We start from the raw sequence: 16,945 nt of genomic DNA on the forward strand, positions 1-16,945 counted from the left end.
TCGCCTGGCCAGCCTGGCTGCTGAGAGCAGGCAGAGGAGTAACCGCAGTGAGCCCAGCCTTGCCTGTAGAAAGAGGAACAAGTGAAATGTTTGTTGATTTCAGTCTCTAAGCTTTTGGAGTAGTTTGTAATGCAGCAGTTGATAGCTAAAACAAATTTTCTACCTTAGGGATATGTATGTATGTGTGTTTCATATTTATTATTTTTATCACTTTGAAACTTTAGCTGAAGTAGTCATTATATATCATCTGCTTTAATTTCAGATTAATTTACTAGCAATAATAGAAAGTTACAGAAATGCTATTTTTCCTAAACTGATTGTGTTTCTCTTAAGGAAAGTTACTAATACCTAGTACTAATAGTGAAATTTATTGAGCACTTACTACATATTAATACTACGTGTACCAGATATTCAAATGTATTTTCATTTAATTCTCACAACTGCCTTATAAGATAGGTGCTATTAATATCTCCATTTTATGAATGAGAAAACCCAGGAAAACTCTGTAAGTCATAGCTAATAATCATCATCATGTGGCTTGGGAAAAAATAGTAAATGCCTTATCTTCCCTTTTTCTATGTATGTATGTATGTATGTATGTATTTGAAAGAGAGAGGAAGAGACAGGGGGCTTCCATCTGCTGGTTCACTTCCCAGATGGCTGTAATGGCTGGAGCTGGGCCAAGCAGAAGTTAAGAACTTCATCTGAGTCTTCCACTGCTTTACCAGGCCATTAGCATAGAGTGCCAGCATTGCCGATAGCTTAACCCGCTGGGCCACAATGTTGGCCCCATTATAGTCTTGTGTCCCCCCCCCCCCCCCCCCGTTTTTAATATTTATTTGAGAGTTACAGAAAGGCAGAGGCAGAGAGAGAGTTCTTCTGTCCTCTGGTTCACTCCCCAAATGGCCGCAATGGCCAGAGCTGGGCTGATCTGAATCCAGGAGCCAGGAGCTTCCTCTGTGTCTCCCATGCGGGTGCGGGGGCCCAAGGACTTGGACTACCTTCTACTGCTTTTCTAGGCCATACAGCAGAGAGCTGGATAAGAATTGGAGCAGCCAGGACTCGAACTGGCACTCCATATGGGATGTTGGCACTGGAGGCAGCAGCTTTACCACAAGTGTAATGTTTTTAAAATTCACCCATGGTGTTGTATGTGTAAGTAATTTATCTGGTCGCCTGTTGTGGTGGACAGTTGGGTGGTTTCCAGTATGTGATTACTGAGAATAACACTGTTAGGAACATTTGTATATGTCTCTGTGGATGTGAAGTCATTTCTCTGTTGCAAACAGCTAGAAATGGAATTACTCGGTCACATGTATGTTAAGTATATATTTTATGGGAGGCTATCAGACTTCTCCAGCATTTGTACCATTTTATGCTTCCAGCAGCTGTGGATGAGAGTTCTAGTTGTTGCCTGCCTGTCCTCAGTGATACTTAATTTTGGTGGTCTTTTTAACTTCAACCACTCTCACATGGTAGGTTGTGGTTGTATTTGGGTTTCCCAGTGACTAATGATGTTAAACATCTTGTCATATACCTATTGGTCATCTGTATATCTTTCGTGAAGTGTCTGCTCAGCTTTTTGCCTTTATTATTGGATTGTTTTTTATTGGTTTCCTTTGAATAAAAGTCTTTTCAAATTGTGTGTGTGTGTGTGTGTGTTTCTAGAGGCTATTTCTGCCTGGTCTGTGGCTTCCTTTTTCATTTTCCTGTGTTCATCAAAGAGCAGAAGTTTGTAATTTTGGTGAAGAACAGGTTCTCTCTCTTTTCTGATGGTTTTATTCATTTGGTATCATGTAAGGAATCTTTGCCTGCCCGAAGATCACAAAAATTTTCTCACGTTATCTTCTGGAATTTTTATGGTTTTAAATTTAGGTCTATGATCCATTTATAGTTGAGGGTTTTTGTTTTTTTGTTTTTTTTTTTTTTAATCCCATCCCACAATCACTGCTTTATAGAGCTGATCCCTGATCCTCATGACCGGCGTATCCATAGGATTTCTGGTAGCGAGCACAGCACCAGGGCCTTCAAACTTGTTGGATTGCAGCGCTGGGGGTCAGCTACTAGCAGGATGAGTCACACAGGGTAAGGATGTCTTTGATCTTTTTGGAAGCCTCATCCACGTATTTCTGGTAATAGGCCACCAGGGCTTTGGAGATGGACTGTATAAATCTGAGCCACATGACCACCACCCTTCACTCGGACCCAGGTGTCAATGCCAGCACACCACTCTTTGCCTCAAAGCAGAACAGACTCCAGCAACTCGTACTGCAGAGTGGGTAGCTCAGTTACCTCCAGGGATACCTCAGAAATCTGAACATAGACCTGCCGTGTGACGCAGCCATCCCACTCCTGGGAGTTTACCCAAGGGAGATGAAATCAGCATATGAGAGAGTTACCTATACTGCCATGTTTATTGCAGTCCAGTTCACAGCAGCTAAGGTTCGGCATCAACCCAAATATTTGTCAGCTGAAGACTGGAAAAGAGCTTACGGGATACGTATACCATGGGATACTACACAGCGGTTTAAAACATGGAATCCTCATCTGTAACAAAATGGATAAAACTGGAAAACATCATACTTAGTGAATAAGCCAGTTCCAAAAGGACAAATACCATATGTTCTCCCTGATATGTGGTAACTAATAGGACACCTAAAAGGTATTCTATATAGTGCAGTTGACACTTTGAGATATGATGACTTTGAACAGCCCAACCCTTGTATCGACTGTTGAGGAACAGTTTTTTTCATACTATTTGTTGAACTCCTTACTTATGTGTATAAAGTTAATTGAAAATAGATCTTAGTAAAAAATAAGAATGGGAATAAGAGAGAGGAAAAAGAGGGGTGGAGTGTGAGTGGGAAGGTGGGTGTGGTGGAAAGAATGAGTATGTTCCTAAAGTTGTATTTATGAAAGACTTGAAATTTGTATTCCTTATATAAAATTCTGGGTGTGGGGGAGAGTTGCTTCTAACTAACTAATTAGTCTCAAGAAGTATCTCTAGCACAGTTCCTGAAGTTAAAGGTTTTGTACTAGGTAGAAATAAACACCCTCCAAAAATAAGCCATCCAGTGTGGTAGCCACTACCACATATTTCTCTTGAGTACAGGAATACTGCAGAGATCCTCACCGTGTGGCACCTCAACTGGAAAAGGCTGGTTTTTTGTTTTTCAGATTTATTTATTTATTTTAAAGGTAGGTGAGGGAGGAGGAGAGAGAACTCTTCCATCCACTGGTTCACCCCCTAATTGGCCACAATGGCTGGAGCTGGGCCAATCCGAGGCCAGGAGCTTCATCTGGGTCTCCCAGGTGGGTGCAGGGGTCCAAGGACTTGGGCCATCTTCTACTGCTTTCCCAGGCCATAGCAGAGAGCTGGATTGGAAGTGGAGCAGCTCGGACTCATTGGAATTGGTGCTCATATGGGATGCCAGAGCCACAGGCAATGGCTTTACCTGCTATGCCGCAATGCCAGCCCCTCTAGTTAGGTGTTTTTTTTTTTGTCTGTTTGTTTTGTTTTTTTGACAGGACAGTGAGAGAGAGAGACAGAGAGAAAGGTCTTCCTTTGCCATTGGTTCACCCTCCAATGGCTGCCGCAGCCGGCGCGCTGCAGCCGGCGCTCCGCGCTGATCCAATGGCAGGAGCTAGGTACTTATCCTGTTCTCCCATGGGGTGCAGGGCCCAAGTACTTGGGCCATCCTCCACTGCACTCCCTGGCCACAGCACAGAGCTGGCCTGGAAGAGGGGCAACCGAGACAGAATCCGGCACCCCAACCGGGACTAGAACCCGGTGTGCCGGTGCCACAAGGCGGAGGGTTAGCCTAGTGAGCTGCGGCGCCGGCCTCTAGTTAGTTTTTGTATATGAGATAAGAGTGAAGATTCTTCTTCTGCTTCTTTTTTTAAATTTGAGACAGAACTCCCATCCACTGGTTCACTCTTCAGATGCCTACAGTGTCTGGGACTGGGCCAAGCCAAAGCTAGAAACACAATCCAGCAGGAATCTAGTTGAGCCATCACCACTACCTCCAGGAAATGCATTAGTAGGAAGCTAGAGCCAAGACTCGAACCCAAGTACTCAGATAATGCGACCCAGACACCTTAATGGCATTTGAGCTGCTAGGCCAAATACCTGCCCCAGAGAATTTTTTCCCCCTCATTTTGGGAGTTTGTTTAGCTCTGTATTCTTACTTATTTTCATCTACTAGAAAGGCAGAGACTGGTGGGGTGGGGGGGGGAGGTAGACACAAAGGGAGCTCTTCCATATGTTGGTTCACTTCTCAAATGCCTGAGCTAGATAGGCCAAAACCAGGAGCCTGGAACTCTTATCTGGGAATCCCATGTGAGGAGCAGGAGCCCATCATCTGCTTCCTCCCAGGATGATTAGCAGTAAGCTGGATTGAAAGCAGAGGAACCACAACTCCAGCCTGCACTCTGATATGGGCTGCACGTGTTGCAAGCAGGGGCCTAACCCACTGTGCCTGAAAATTCAAAACAATAAAATTTGACTTAGAGTTAACATACAAGAAAACTTGTCTTTTTTGGTGTTAGAGCTCAGTGAGTTTTTGACAAACCATGTACAAAATGTACATGGTTATGTAGCAACAATCAGGGTATCGAAGAGTTCTATCAACTCAATAAGTACCCTTGTGCTCCTTTCTAGTTAATTCTTTCCCTCTTCCGTTTTCTGTCCTTGTAGTTTTGTCTTTGCCAAAAATGCCAGATAAATGGCATTATTAAACTTTTTGCATCTGGCTGTTTCACTTAGCATAATATATTGGAGGTTTATCCATGTTGTGTGTATCACTATTTCATTCCTTTTAAATGCTGAATGGTATTTCTTGTTGATTAACATAATTTGTTTATCCACTTACCTGTTGAACAACATTTGGTTTATCTCCACTTTGGGACAGTTATGAATGGCCAGCATAAACATGCATACACATTTTTGTATGACTATAAATTTTTTTAAAGATTTATTTGAAAATCAGAGTTACACAGTGGAGAGGCAGAGAGAGAGAGGTCTTCCATCCGCTGGTTCAATTCTCAATTGGCCTCAATGGTGGCCGGAGCTGCGCTGATCCAACGCCAGGGGCCAGGAGCTTCCTCTGGTGCAGGGGCCCAAGGACTTGGGCCATCTTCTACTGCTTTCCCAGGCCACAAGAGAGCTGGATTGGAAGTGGAGCAGCCGGGACTCAAACTGGCGTCCATATGGGATACTGGTACTGCAAGTGGCAGCTTTACCCGCTGCACTACAGCGCCGGCCCCTGACTATAAATTTTCATTTCTCTTGAATAAATACCTAGGAATGAGATTGCTGGGTCATTTGATAAGCATATGTGTAACTTTTAAAAAGCTGCAGAAGGCCGGCGCCGCGGCTCACTAGGCTAATCCTCCGCCTTGCGGCGCCGGCACACCGGGTTCTAGTCCCGGTCGGGGCGCCGGATTCTGTCCCGGTTGCCCCTCTTCCAAGCCAGCTGTCTGCTGTGGCCAGGGAGTGCAGTGGAGGATGGCCCAAGTGCTTGGGCCCTGCACCCGCATGGGAGACCAGGATAAGTACCTGGCTCCTGGCTTCGGATCAGCGCAGTGCGCCGGCCGCGGCGGCCATTGGAGGGTGAACCAACGGCAAAAGGAAGACCTTTCTCTCTGTCTCTCTCTCTCACTGTCCACTCTGCCTGTCAAAAAAAAAAAAAAAAAAAAAAAAAAAAAACCTACAGAAGTTGCTCCATAGCGGCCCACCATTTCCCATTCCTGCCAGCAGTGGGTGAAAGTATCAGTTGGTTTCTTAAAAACAGAAAAGAAAGTGTCAGTTGGTATATTCACCAACTGACTGTAGTATTTTTTAAAGTAGGTGCATGATATCATTGTGATTTTGTGGTTCCCTAGTGAGTCATGTTCAGCATCCTTTCTTGCACTTATTTACAGTCTGAGTACCTTCCTTGAAGTATCTTCTTCCTTCAAGTTTCAAGTTCAGATGTTGCTCACTTTCTTGTTTAGTTTGATATACACATATTCTTGATCCCTGGGCTTTGTGTTCCACTCATAAAACAAGGATTTTCTCAGCAGTCTAATTTTTATGAAGTCCTCTGTATCTTTTTTTTTTCCCCATAGATTGTGTGTTGGGTGTTACATCTAAGAAATCTTCATCTAACTCATGTTTACAAAGTTTTTCTCCCACATTTTCTTCCGAAAGTTTCATTGTTCAGATTTTAAATTTAGGCCTGTGATCCATTTTTTATATTATTTTTATACGGTACTAGCCAAGTATATAGTCCAGTTTTTTTTTTTTTTTTTTTTTGTAGTGACATCCCATTGTTTCGGCATCATGTTGGAAAAGACTGTTTTTCTCTTGAATTGCCTTTGCACCCTGGTTGAAAGGTCAGTTGATCATATGTGTGTGTGGATCTGTTACTGGAGGCCATTCTTTTTTAAAGACTTATTTATTTGAAAGGCAGAGGCAGTCATTGACAGTCCACTGGTTCATTCCCCAAATGGCCGCAATGGCCAAAGCTGAGCTGATTCGAGCCAGGAGCCAGAAACCTCCTCTGGGTCTCCCACATGGGTGCAGGGGCCGCCTTCTGCTTTCCCAGGCCATAGCAGAGAGCTGGATCAGAAGTGGAGCAGCTGGAACTAGAACAGGTACCCATACAGGATGTCAGCACTGCAGGCAGTGGCTTTACTCACTACGCCATAGTGCCACCCTCAATGGAGGCCATTTTATTAATTTAATTTCTGTCTTTATGTCAATGCTACAGTGTCTTGATTGCTGTGTAACTCTTTAAATCAGGTATATTGTGTCTTAAGATTTTCTTCCCCCCTTAGAGATCATTTTTTTCCATTTTTGTTTTTTACTGTCACCTATTTTGAAATAGATTTTTTTTAAAAGTCCAATTTTCATTTCAAGTCCATTTTTCGAAATTCTGATCTTCCTGACATTTCACCTTGTCATGTCCTTTTCCGGGCTAGAAAAACCTCCAGTGGCTTTTATTACAGGATAAAGTAAAAAGTCTTCAGTTTGACTTTTCACAGTGAGTATCTTCTTGTTAAGATTTCAGGGACCTCATAGACTATTAGTCAGGTATATTATTATGCTATCATCTTTTTAAAAATGGGACATGGGATAGGACTCAAGCTACTCTTTGTGGATGTAAAATGTACTCTGTTGACCATAATCTGAGAAAGGCTTGCTCGGCTTTGGGAATAGAGTCCTGGAAGTTAGTGACTGTTTATTGAATACATGCCAGGTACTGTGCTTTATAGCTGTGATTTCAGTTAATCCTCAGGATGAGTGAGAATTTTGAGGCCCAGAGAGCTTAACTTCTCTAGAGATACAACTAGGGTTAACACCATAACTAATCTTGAATTCAAATCCTGGAACTTTACCCGCTATCTTATTTCTACTAATTACTGTATTTCTGAAACAGATGTGTGTTGTAAATTTGATTTTGCCATCTCTTGGTTCCAAGAGCTTCTGTCATTGACAGATGCATCTTGGAGTAAATGGAATCCTGGTGAAGTGGGGGAAATGGGGTCCAGTTTTTTATCCCAGGTCCCTGTTCTATTGAGAGCAGCATTCTACATACAGGCACTTGTACAGAGCATATAGTGATAACGTTTATTTAAAAGGTGGGTGTAGGGGCTGGTACCTGCAGTGCCGCCATCCCAAATGGGTGCCAGTTCAAGACCTGGCTGCTCCACTTCTGATCCAGCTCTGCTATGGCCTGGGAAAGCAGTAGAAGATGGCCCAAGTGCTTGGGGCCCTGCACCCACGTGGGAGACCTGGAAAAAGCTCCTGGCTCTTGGCATCAGACTGGTGCAGCTCCTTCCATTGCAGCCAATTGGGGAGTGAAGTGAAAGGTAGAAGACCTCTCTCTCTCTCTTTCTTTCTCTCTCTCTCTCTCTCTAACTCTGACTTTCAAATAAACAAATAAATCTTTTAAAAAAAATGTGGGCATAGTTGAGGAGTGGAGTGTGCCAGAGGGAGTAAAAGGGTGGGGGAGAAGTAGAGAGGTGGTACCTCTGCATCTCCTTCAGTCTTGGTCTCCCACAGAAGGGGTGGAGGGAGTACCTCCCAGCCCCTCCTCTTTTGAGGTAATGTGTTCACCTGGGAATTTTATGATACCTCCATAAAGTTGCAGGTGGTGCTTAATACACATATTTACACAACTTCCCCCCCACCCAGGTCCTGAGAAAGGGGTGTTCTGATTGACAAGCGAGATAGAATTACAGGGGGTAGGGACTTATGGTTTGTGACCTCCAGCTCAGCTAGCTACCTTATCCCGGATCGCTAGAAGTGGGAAAAGATGATTATCATGTGGTAAGTTTTATTTTTAGCCTTGTGGAAATTACCAAAATCATTTATTTGAAATTTATGACCTACACTTTGTATCACTTACTATTGTTATTGGGGAACATATTTTAAAATTAATATTTTGGGTTCTGGTCTCAAGCATCCTAAGCTTAGACATAAACAATACAGGCAAGGTTCAAGATTTATTTGGGGACGTGAGGGCTTTAAGGGTGAGGGGGATCAGAAAGATAACTGGGAGAGAGTTCCATACCAGGCAGGCCAAAGGACCACATGCAGGAGTCCACCAGCTGGAGCTGCACTGAGAAATCGCACAGGCCAGAGTGGCAGCAAGTACCTGCGGCGGGCTGGGGAACAAACAGGAGGAGAAACAGCCAAATGGCCGCACTCTAGAGATGCACGCGAGAGCAAGGGTGGGTGGGCCCTGGGCGTTCCACGCCTCTTAACTTCCAAGAGGGAAGTGGCTATGTAGTCAGTTTGGCAGGTGGGCATATAGAGGTGAGGTAAGGTAAGGGCACGGTCTCCAGCTCATGAATTTAATGCTATCTGCCTGCCCATATCAAAGGTATCCTGTGTTGTTAAGCTGTTGGACTCATCCTTAGCACTTAGCACTTAGAACTACTACTATAGGAGGGAAAGTAACTACACAGAGCACTCCTAGAGAGAGGACAGAGTAGCAAAGACCGTGGCTTGTTACACTTGATCTTAGCCAAAAGACAGAGAAGTGATAAGACCATGGCTTGTTAATGGTCACCAACTCAAGTGGTTGTGGGATTTTTCTGTAGTTTGGTTCAGACTCACAAAGCAATTGATTAGATTAAACAGTTGTGACAGAGAGGGAATTAGAGGCTTCTGATGAGTTGTGGAAAGCGATTTCTCTTGAGGCTTAAGGTGGATAGAGGCTCCTGGCTTCAGATACCACCCAGCCCTGGCTGTTGCAGCCATTTGAGGAGTGAAACAGCAGACAGAAGACTCTGTTTATTCCTCTCTTGTCTGTAACTCTGCCTCTCAAGTAAATAAAAAATCTTTGCAAAAGAAATACATTTTATGGTCACCTGACATAACATGTATATAACATGAAACAGACATTTCTTAACACTTCTGTTCTTTGCGATCTGTGCTGGTGTACCTAAAAACGGTACGGGATCATGGCTCAGCATGTTGATTTCCTGACCCTCTGGATCAAAGCCGCTGTTTCGGTGATGAGAGTCAAAGTATGAACACCGGGGAATCTCTTGTCTCATGCAGGTGTCAGAAGAGGTGCAGTCTGGGTGTAGACAGCTTATGCACACGGATGTCAGGGTCCCTCAAAGTGATGCTAAGAAATTGGGGTGAAGATGACAGCTGTCCTCATAATAATGAGTTGTGTTCCAGATATCTTACATAATACATAAGTTTTAATGGACTCCCCCTTTTGTCAGATGACTTTCTTGATGTTAGTAGTTAGTAAATTGAAAACCATTATATCCCAGTGAATTGTTCTCGAAAATATATGTTGATGTGTGTATATAATCTAGGAATATTTTTAGAGAGCAAGTTTGAAAACAAGTTCAAAATTAAAACTATTAAAATAATTACATAAACAATAACTATTTTGCAATAATTGCAAAGTATGTGATCCAACATAGTGTACCTTGAAAGTGTATCTTCTGTAGTAAAATTTACTGGGTAAAAAAAATTTACTGTATTACATTGTTGGAAAATATATGTACTATTTACATTGTTGAAAAATATAAATGCATAAAATTATGCTGTTTTTATATTTTTACTCACAGAAATTTTTTGATTAAATTTTTGTAGTTTTAGAGTGGTTTTTGGTTTGCAGGAACAATATTTTTGTATTTTTTAAAAATATTTATTTATTTATTTGAAGGCAGACTTACAGAGAGGCAGAGAGAGAGAGTGATCCTCTGGTTCACTCCCCAGATGGCTGCAGTGGCCGGAGCTGTGCCGATCTGAATCCAGGAGCCAGGAGCTTCTTCTGGGTCTCCCACATGGGTGCAGGGGCCCAAGCACTTGGGCCATCTTCTACTGCTTTCTCTGGCCATAAGAAGAGTTGGATCTGAAGAGCAGCAGCCGGGACTCGAACCAGTGCCCATATAGGATGCCAGCACTGCCGATGCTGGCTTTACCTGCTCACAATGACACAGCACCAGCCCCTAGGAAGAGTGTTTGGAATTTCACTGTGGGAATTGGGATATATCCTGTTCAAATGTTTTATATTGTCATAAAACGAGTGAGTTATGTCTGTTTGTCTAAAGAGGTGATCTGGAGTTTGAGATTCTCAAACTGTACAGATTTGTATGTCTTTTGAGAGCATGATTGTTGCTGAAACATCTTCAGGAGATGACTACGAAAAGCAAGAGTAAATGTATGAAGTTATGAAGGGAAATTTTAAAAGGTGACCACAGTAAAGAACATGATATGCCCCTTTTGGGGCCAGCGTTGTGGCACAGCAGGTTAAAGCCCTGGCCTGAATTGCCGGCATCCCATATGGATGCTGGTTCAAGTCCTGGCTGCTCCATTTCTGATCCAGCTCTCTGCTATGGCCTGGGAAAGCAGTAGAAGATGGCCCAAGTCCTTGGACCCCTGAACCCACCTGGGAGACCCAGAAGAAGCTTCTGGCTTCAGATCAGTGCAGCTCCGGCCGTTGTGGCCATCTGGGGAGTGAGCCAGTGGATGAAAGATCTCTATCTGTCTCTACCTCTCTCTGTAACTTTCAAATAAATAAAATAAAATCTTTTTTAAAAAATGCCCCTTTGTAGCTGCAAGCACACTTCCTGCAAAGCTTGGCCAAAAGGCTGAATGGCTTCTTCAGAGGACCTCTCTTCAAGCCAGAAACGACAATAATCAGAACTGAGAGCACTTGAAAATGAGCAGTAGGATTTATTTACAAGGATAAATTACTGTTTAATGCTGACTTGTAAAGATTTCAAGCCTTTCTGTTTCTTGATTTCAGTAATTAATTGTCTCCCCTTGGGGTAAGGGTGGTAAAGGCAAGGAGAGACCCAAGGGAAACTCAGCTTTTCTTCAATACCATTTCTGCCAATGAATAATACCTTTGTCTCAGGGACCAGTCTGATTGAGAAACCCAGCTTGTGCCCTAAGGGATAAGGTTTTAAATTCTGGTATCCCAGTTACTCTTTTTAAGATTTATTTGATTGAAAGGCAGAAGTTAGAGGGAGATCTTGCATCCATTGGTTCATTCCCCAGATGGCTGAAACAGCTGGAGCTAGGCTGATCTGAAACCAGGAGCTTCTTCCAGATTTCCCACAAGGGTGCCAAGGCCCAAGGATTTGGGCCATCTGCTTTCCCAGGTGCATTAGCAGGGAGCTGCAGTGGAACTGAAGCAGCAGGGACTCCAGCCAGCGCCGACATGAGATGCGGGTGCCCTGGGCGATGGCTTTACCCACTAAGCCACAGCGCTGGAGGGGTGGCAGAGCCATTTATGCTTTGTGAAGACAGCAGCTGGCTGTTTCGATTAGATTACATTGTCTGCTTTTACTGGGATAATTGCTTTATGCTTTTCAAATTAGTCTGTGAAATATTTTATGCCCTTTATGATACAAGTGGGAAACTCTTTGTGTAGAGATAATTGTATCTTCAATACATGATCCTTTTATCTGTCACTCCATTTTAGGACTTTTATCCCATGTTAATATAATGTGTATAACTTTGTTTTCAGTTTGAATGTGGCTTCCTGAATTTCACATAACTGTATTAGCTTTTTGTTACTATAACAAGCTGTCTGAGCAGGCTGCTATCTAAAGAAAAGGGGTTTATTTTGGCTCTTGACTGGAGGTTCCCAGCCCAAAGAGGATGACACTCGCTTTGTGAGGGCACCCTTGAGTGCATCACCTCATGGAAGAAACACACATGGTCTGTGCTCCCTTCTTACAAGGTCACCAGGATTCAGTCATGGGGGGATCCCCACCCTAGTGATCTTATCACTTTCCAAAGATCCACCTTTGAGTGCCATATTGGATTATGTTTCCATCCTCTTAATACCATTAATGAGACTTTGGGGATGAAATCTCCTGCATGAGTTATTTTGGGGGTTGGGGTGCAAATCATATTCAAACCATAGCAATAATTTCTGAAGCTATGCTCCCCCTCCCTTCAGCCCTGCAAGTGAAGTTGAGGTCTGCCTGTGCCACTGCAGAGAACTGTCTAATCCAGTGTTTCTTGCTGTTTCCCAACTCTTGGGGTGATTTGCATATCTTATCCTTAACCCTTTCACTATTTTTAACCCAGTTCTGCTTCCAAAAACTACATAAACCCTTATTCTCTATGTATATAAGAGTATTAAAGTACCTATATAAGGATATTAAAGCCTACACGGAATAGCTAGAAGTACCCACTGAACACCCTTAGTTTCACTTTGTCTTCCTTCTTCCTAATTAAACTTCTTTTGCTTCAAGTACTAGTGTTCAGTGTAAGTAAAAATTTCATTCTTTTTAATTTTTAGGTTTTGCTAACATAAGGGAGTTTCCCCCTTTTATTTTTTAAGATTTAATTTACTTGAAAGTCAGAGTTGCGGTGGGGGTCTTCCATCCACTGGTTCACTCCCCAGATGGCTGCAATGGCTGGAGCTGCGCCAATCTGAAGCCAGGAGCCAGGAGCTTCTTCCAGGTCTCCCACGTGGGTGCAGGAGCCCAAGGACTTGGGCCATCTTCCACTCTTTTCCCAGGCCATAGCAGAGAGCTGGATCATAAGTGGAGTAGCCAGGACTTGAACTGGCACTCATATGGGATGCTGGCACTGCAGGTGGCAGCCTTACCCGCTACACCACAGTGCAGCTCCCCCCCTCCCCTTACTGTTTTCATTACATAAAGTAGTATTGCTATATTTTGAGTTAAATTCTCCTTTATGGGCTAGCGTATGTAAGATGGTTTCTTCTTGCACTACTATCATATCCCTGTGTCCATGACTGGGTGCCAATAAATACAGATTGAATTGTTTCTTGATTTTATTGAACTGTATTTCCTCTTTCATTGATATACAATTGATCTTTTGTGCTATCTAGATGAAAATGACCTTCAGAGATCTGTTTTAATGGCATTCGTTTTTCAGCAATCTGAGTGTATGTTGGCCGTACTTTCCAGTTGTTGATGGGCTAATTAATAAATGAGGATAATTTTAGATAAATTCAAGTACTAAGCAGAAATAAGACAGGAGATTGATAAGGAGTGGGTCTGCCTTAAACAGTGTCATTTTAAAGAACTGATATTTGAACTCAGACTAGAATGACAAAAGTGTGTCATACATTCAAAGATCTAGAAGGTGGCAGGAACAAAAGGGCCAAGGCAACTGGGAACTTGGCAGGAGCAGAAAGGATGTGACTGGAGACGTGGTCCAAATCCATGGTCAGGAATTGAGAAGGCTTTCTAATTGCAATGAGGATTTTAAAAACTTTATTTTCATTTTGGTTGAAAGACTGAGAATGATCTCCCATCTTTTGATTCACTCTCCAAATTCCCGAAACAACCAGGAATGAGCTACATTGAAGCCAGATCCCAGAACTCAGTACAGATCTCCCATGTGACAAGGACCCAGTTACTTGAGCCAACACCAGCTGCATTCCAGGATGCACAGCTGCAGGAGCTGGATCCAAGTGGAGTAGTCAGGACTTGAACCAGGCACCCCCTTGTGGAATGCAGACATCCCAAGAGGAGGCTTCACTTATATGCCACATACCACCCCTGCAACAAAGTTTTAATTAAAGAAGGAACATTTAATTTTCAAAAGTTTGTGTAGGCTGCTTTGTAGAGAATACTTCAAGTTTGAGAAGTTCTAGTGGACACTTTAAATTGTATGTTGGGTCCACAGTACCAGACCCTCCCCTCTTGGGCTACTTTCTGACATTCTGTGCCAGCCACCTTTTCCCACTCTCCAGACATGTCCCTCCTGCTTTTACCAAGTTCTTTTATGTCTAATGAGTGGGAAATAGGTCTGCCCACTTGCAGATTTCTAGTTGTCTCTCAGCAGCTTCTATTTCTAAGCCAGCTTTTTAATTAAATAAGTGTTTGAATTTATGAAGTAGGCCTTTGGTGTTGACAACATTGTGCCTACCATCTGCAAGCAACACCTGTTTGTGGTTTGGAAGTGGGAAAAGTGCAAGTTAAACCTCAGGAGCATAAGATTGGTGTTAATGTAACTCTCTTTTGCTTTCACTGCACATTCTTTTGAGGTGGGAGTTAGGTATGGCAGGTAGAGTGTAATAATGAATAAGAGAAAAGGAGAGTATTGAGTGAAACTGGGGAGGGATTGCTTCCTTTTTCCTGGTGATTAAAAATCTGAACCATTTCTTCACTGGATACAAACCCTGTTCTGAAGTCTTCCTGCAAAAATTGTAGATAGAGAGGTGAGAAGTTGAGTCTGTGGTTGTTGATTTGAAAATGTGTCTTAATTGTCTGGATACTCTAGACCTTTACTGAATGAGTGACAGGATTTCTATCTTCAAGGAGTTTTTAAAATGAAGACTTTCATTACATATTTTGAGATTACTCTTTTTTTAAAAGGTGTACCTGGTAGCACTTCTAACAGTCATATGAAAGAATGTAAGCTAGTTATGTTTTATTGATTTTTATATTAAGATTAAGCCTCATTTCAAGGACACCAGAGGTAATTAGCTTAGTTTAGACCTAAATTAATAGTCATCTCTAACAAAATTTCTGATGTGTTGGTCAGTCACAAAAGTGTTTATTTATAATAGCTTAATTTCTTTAAATATACATATATAGCTATAAATACATACACACTGCTATAAAGCCACATTAATGACATTTTTAAAATAGCTCAAATGCTAATTAAAAAAAAATGTTTTCTGACCCCCCCCCCATTTTCCCTTGTTACATCTGCTAGAATGGTTTTTAAAAAGAAAAAACTAGAATTAAAGTATTTTTTACCTTAGTGTGCCAGTACATACTGAGCTGTTGTTCTCTTTTATAGGGAAATCCTCATTGACGATTCAGTTTGTTGAAGGTCAATTTGTTGACTCCTACGATCCAACCATAGAAAACAGTAAGTATTGTTTTCAAGTACTTATAAACTGAGAATCATTCTTTTGCATACAAATAACCATTGTGTATTCATGGAGGCTTTGATTACAGGGGGAATTCAGTTATATCTGTGTCTCTTTGAGGTCAAAGAAAGCTTGGCAGAACTTTATTGCCTTCTTTCAACATCTCCTACCATCTAGAAATTGTTAGTTAAGTTAGTAGAAATTGGTATTCTGTTGGAACATTCTGGTATCCCAGAATCTGCTTTAAGAAAGCAGAAAGAGAAAGTGCAGTCTTTGGGGAGGGTCCCTTGTTCCTCTCAGCAGCAGCCCTTTTTAGGGATTTCAAGCTTGAAAAGAAAGAATGAAAACATTCCTGATCCCTTGTGCCTTACTCTGTAGCACTAGTCCTCCACCCACCCCTCCTAGTCCTAAAGACTTGAAAGAAGGCCATGGAAAAATGAACTGTTCTGGGGCCAGAACATTTGAAGCATGAAAAAGAGGTTGGCTGAGAAAACCTGTTGGCATTTCAAGCCATGTTCAGAAGAAAAGCACAGTCAACCAGAACCACAACCTTTACTTGATTCAGTTCCCATCTGTGGTTTCATAATCCTCCTGGAGGATTCTAGGACTGTAAGGCGAATCTCTGAGGATGACTCCATGCTAGGAGGCTGGTTTATTGGAAACTGATCTCTTTACAGGTGAGGCCCTGGTACCTTTCTAGGTAGGCCCTGGAGCCAGTGTTCTCAGGTTCTTGAGACCAGGACTTACTGAGGATTTGTTACCACAAACTTACAGATTTAAATGCCAGATTCATTAAAAAATGGCCTATTAGGCATCAGACTTAACAGCTAGGTTCATAAACATATAACAACTAGGTTCGTGAACTTGACCTGCTGGAATCTTACAAGAGGAACACTTGACTGCTTTGGCTTATGGTAGGGGGGCTGGCACACAGCAGCCTGCAGACCAAAAGGTCCACTGCATATTTTGTACAGCCCAAGAGAATTCCACCTCCCTTTTCTTTCCTTTTTTTTGTTTTCTTTTTTAAGTAATTTGTAAAGAATTGTTTCTTAGAATTCTGGAGGCTAAGTCCAAGGTCAGGGGCTTCAAGCCTTCTTACTTGTGGGGACTTTGCAGAGCCCTAGGGGAAGGCAGGGCATCACATGGATACAGCAGTTTTTATAGTTTTAAACTTTTTTTGAAGTTCAGTGAAGAATAATGTCTGTCACATATGAAAATTATGAGAAATTCGTATTTCATCATCCATAAATGAAAGTTCCATTAGAACACAGCCATGTTTGTACCTTTATGTCTGGCTGCTTTTGCTCTGCAGTGACACAGTTGTTGAATAGTTAAAACAAAGACCATATAGCTTACACAGCCTAAGTGTTTACTTTCTAGCCTTTTACAAAAAAAGTTAAAATATTTGACAATCCTTGATGCCTTGGCGTACTGTTGGCAGAGAAGGAAACTGTTGATTTCTAAAATGACTCTGGCAAAATCCATGTTTGAAACTCACCTCTGTTGGTTTCTTCAGGGAAGAGTCCAGAATGTATCCTGTGTTGATTTGTTGAGACGGTTATGTGTAAAAAAGTAACAAAATGAGGACCAGATTAATTTGTTCTTTTAAAAAATAT

The 16,945-nt window shown here is 42.3% G+C and overlaps 1 protein-coding gene across 6 annotated transcripts in view; it reads left to right on the forward strand.

Moving 5' to 3' along the window:
* Window positions 1-16,945, forward strand: part of RHEB (Ras homolog, mTORC1 binding) — a 72,029-nt gene that overhangs the window by 27,081 nt on the left and 28,003 nt on the right. For all 6 annotated transcript variants that reach the window (XR_016210395.1, XR_016210397.1, XR_016210398.1 and 3 more), the window contains exon 2: window positions 15,257-15,328. Coding sequence is in view for 1 of the 6 variants with exons in the window: in XM_002715063.6 (XP_002715109.1) it covers window positions 15,257-15,328 (72 nt within the window). In the remaining 5 variants the exon portion in view is untranslated. The remainder of the gene's footprint in view (window positions 1-15,256; window positions 15,329-16,945) is intronic.

Source organism: Oryctolagus cuniculus, chromosome 7 (assembly GCF_051225735.1).
Source record: "Oryctolagus cuniculus isolate XC-2025 breed Fujian yellow rabbit chromosome 7, ASM5122573v1, whole genome shotgun sequence".
Taxonomy (NCBI): domain Eukaryota; kingdom Metazoa; phylum Chordata; class Mammalia; order Lagomorpha; family Leporidae; genus Oryctolagus; species Oryctolagus cuniculus.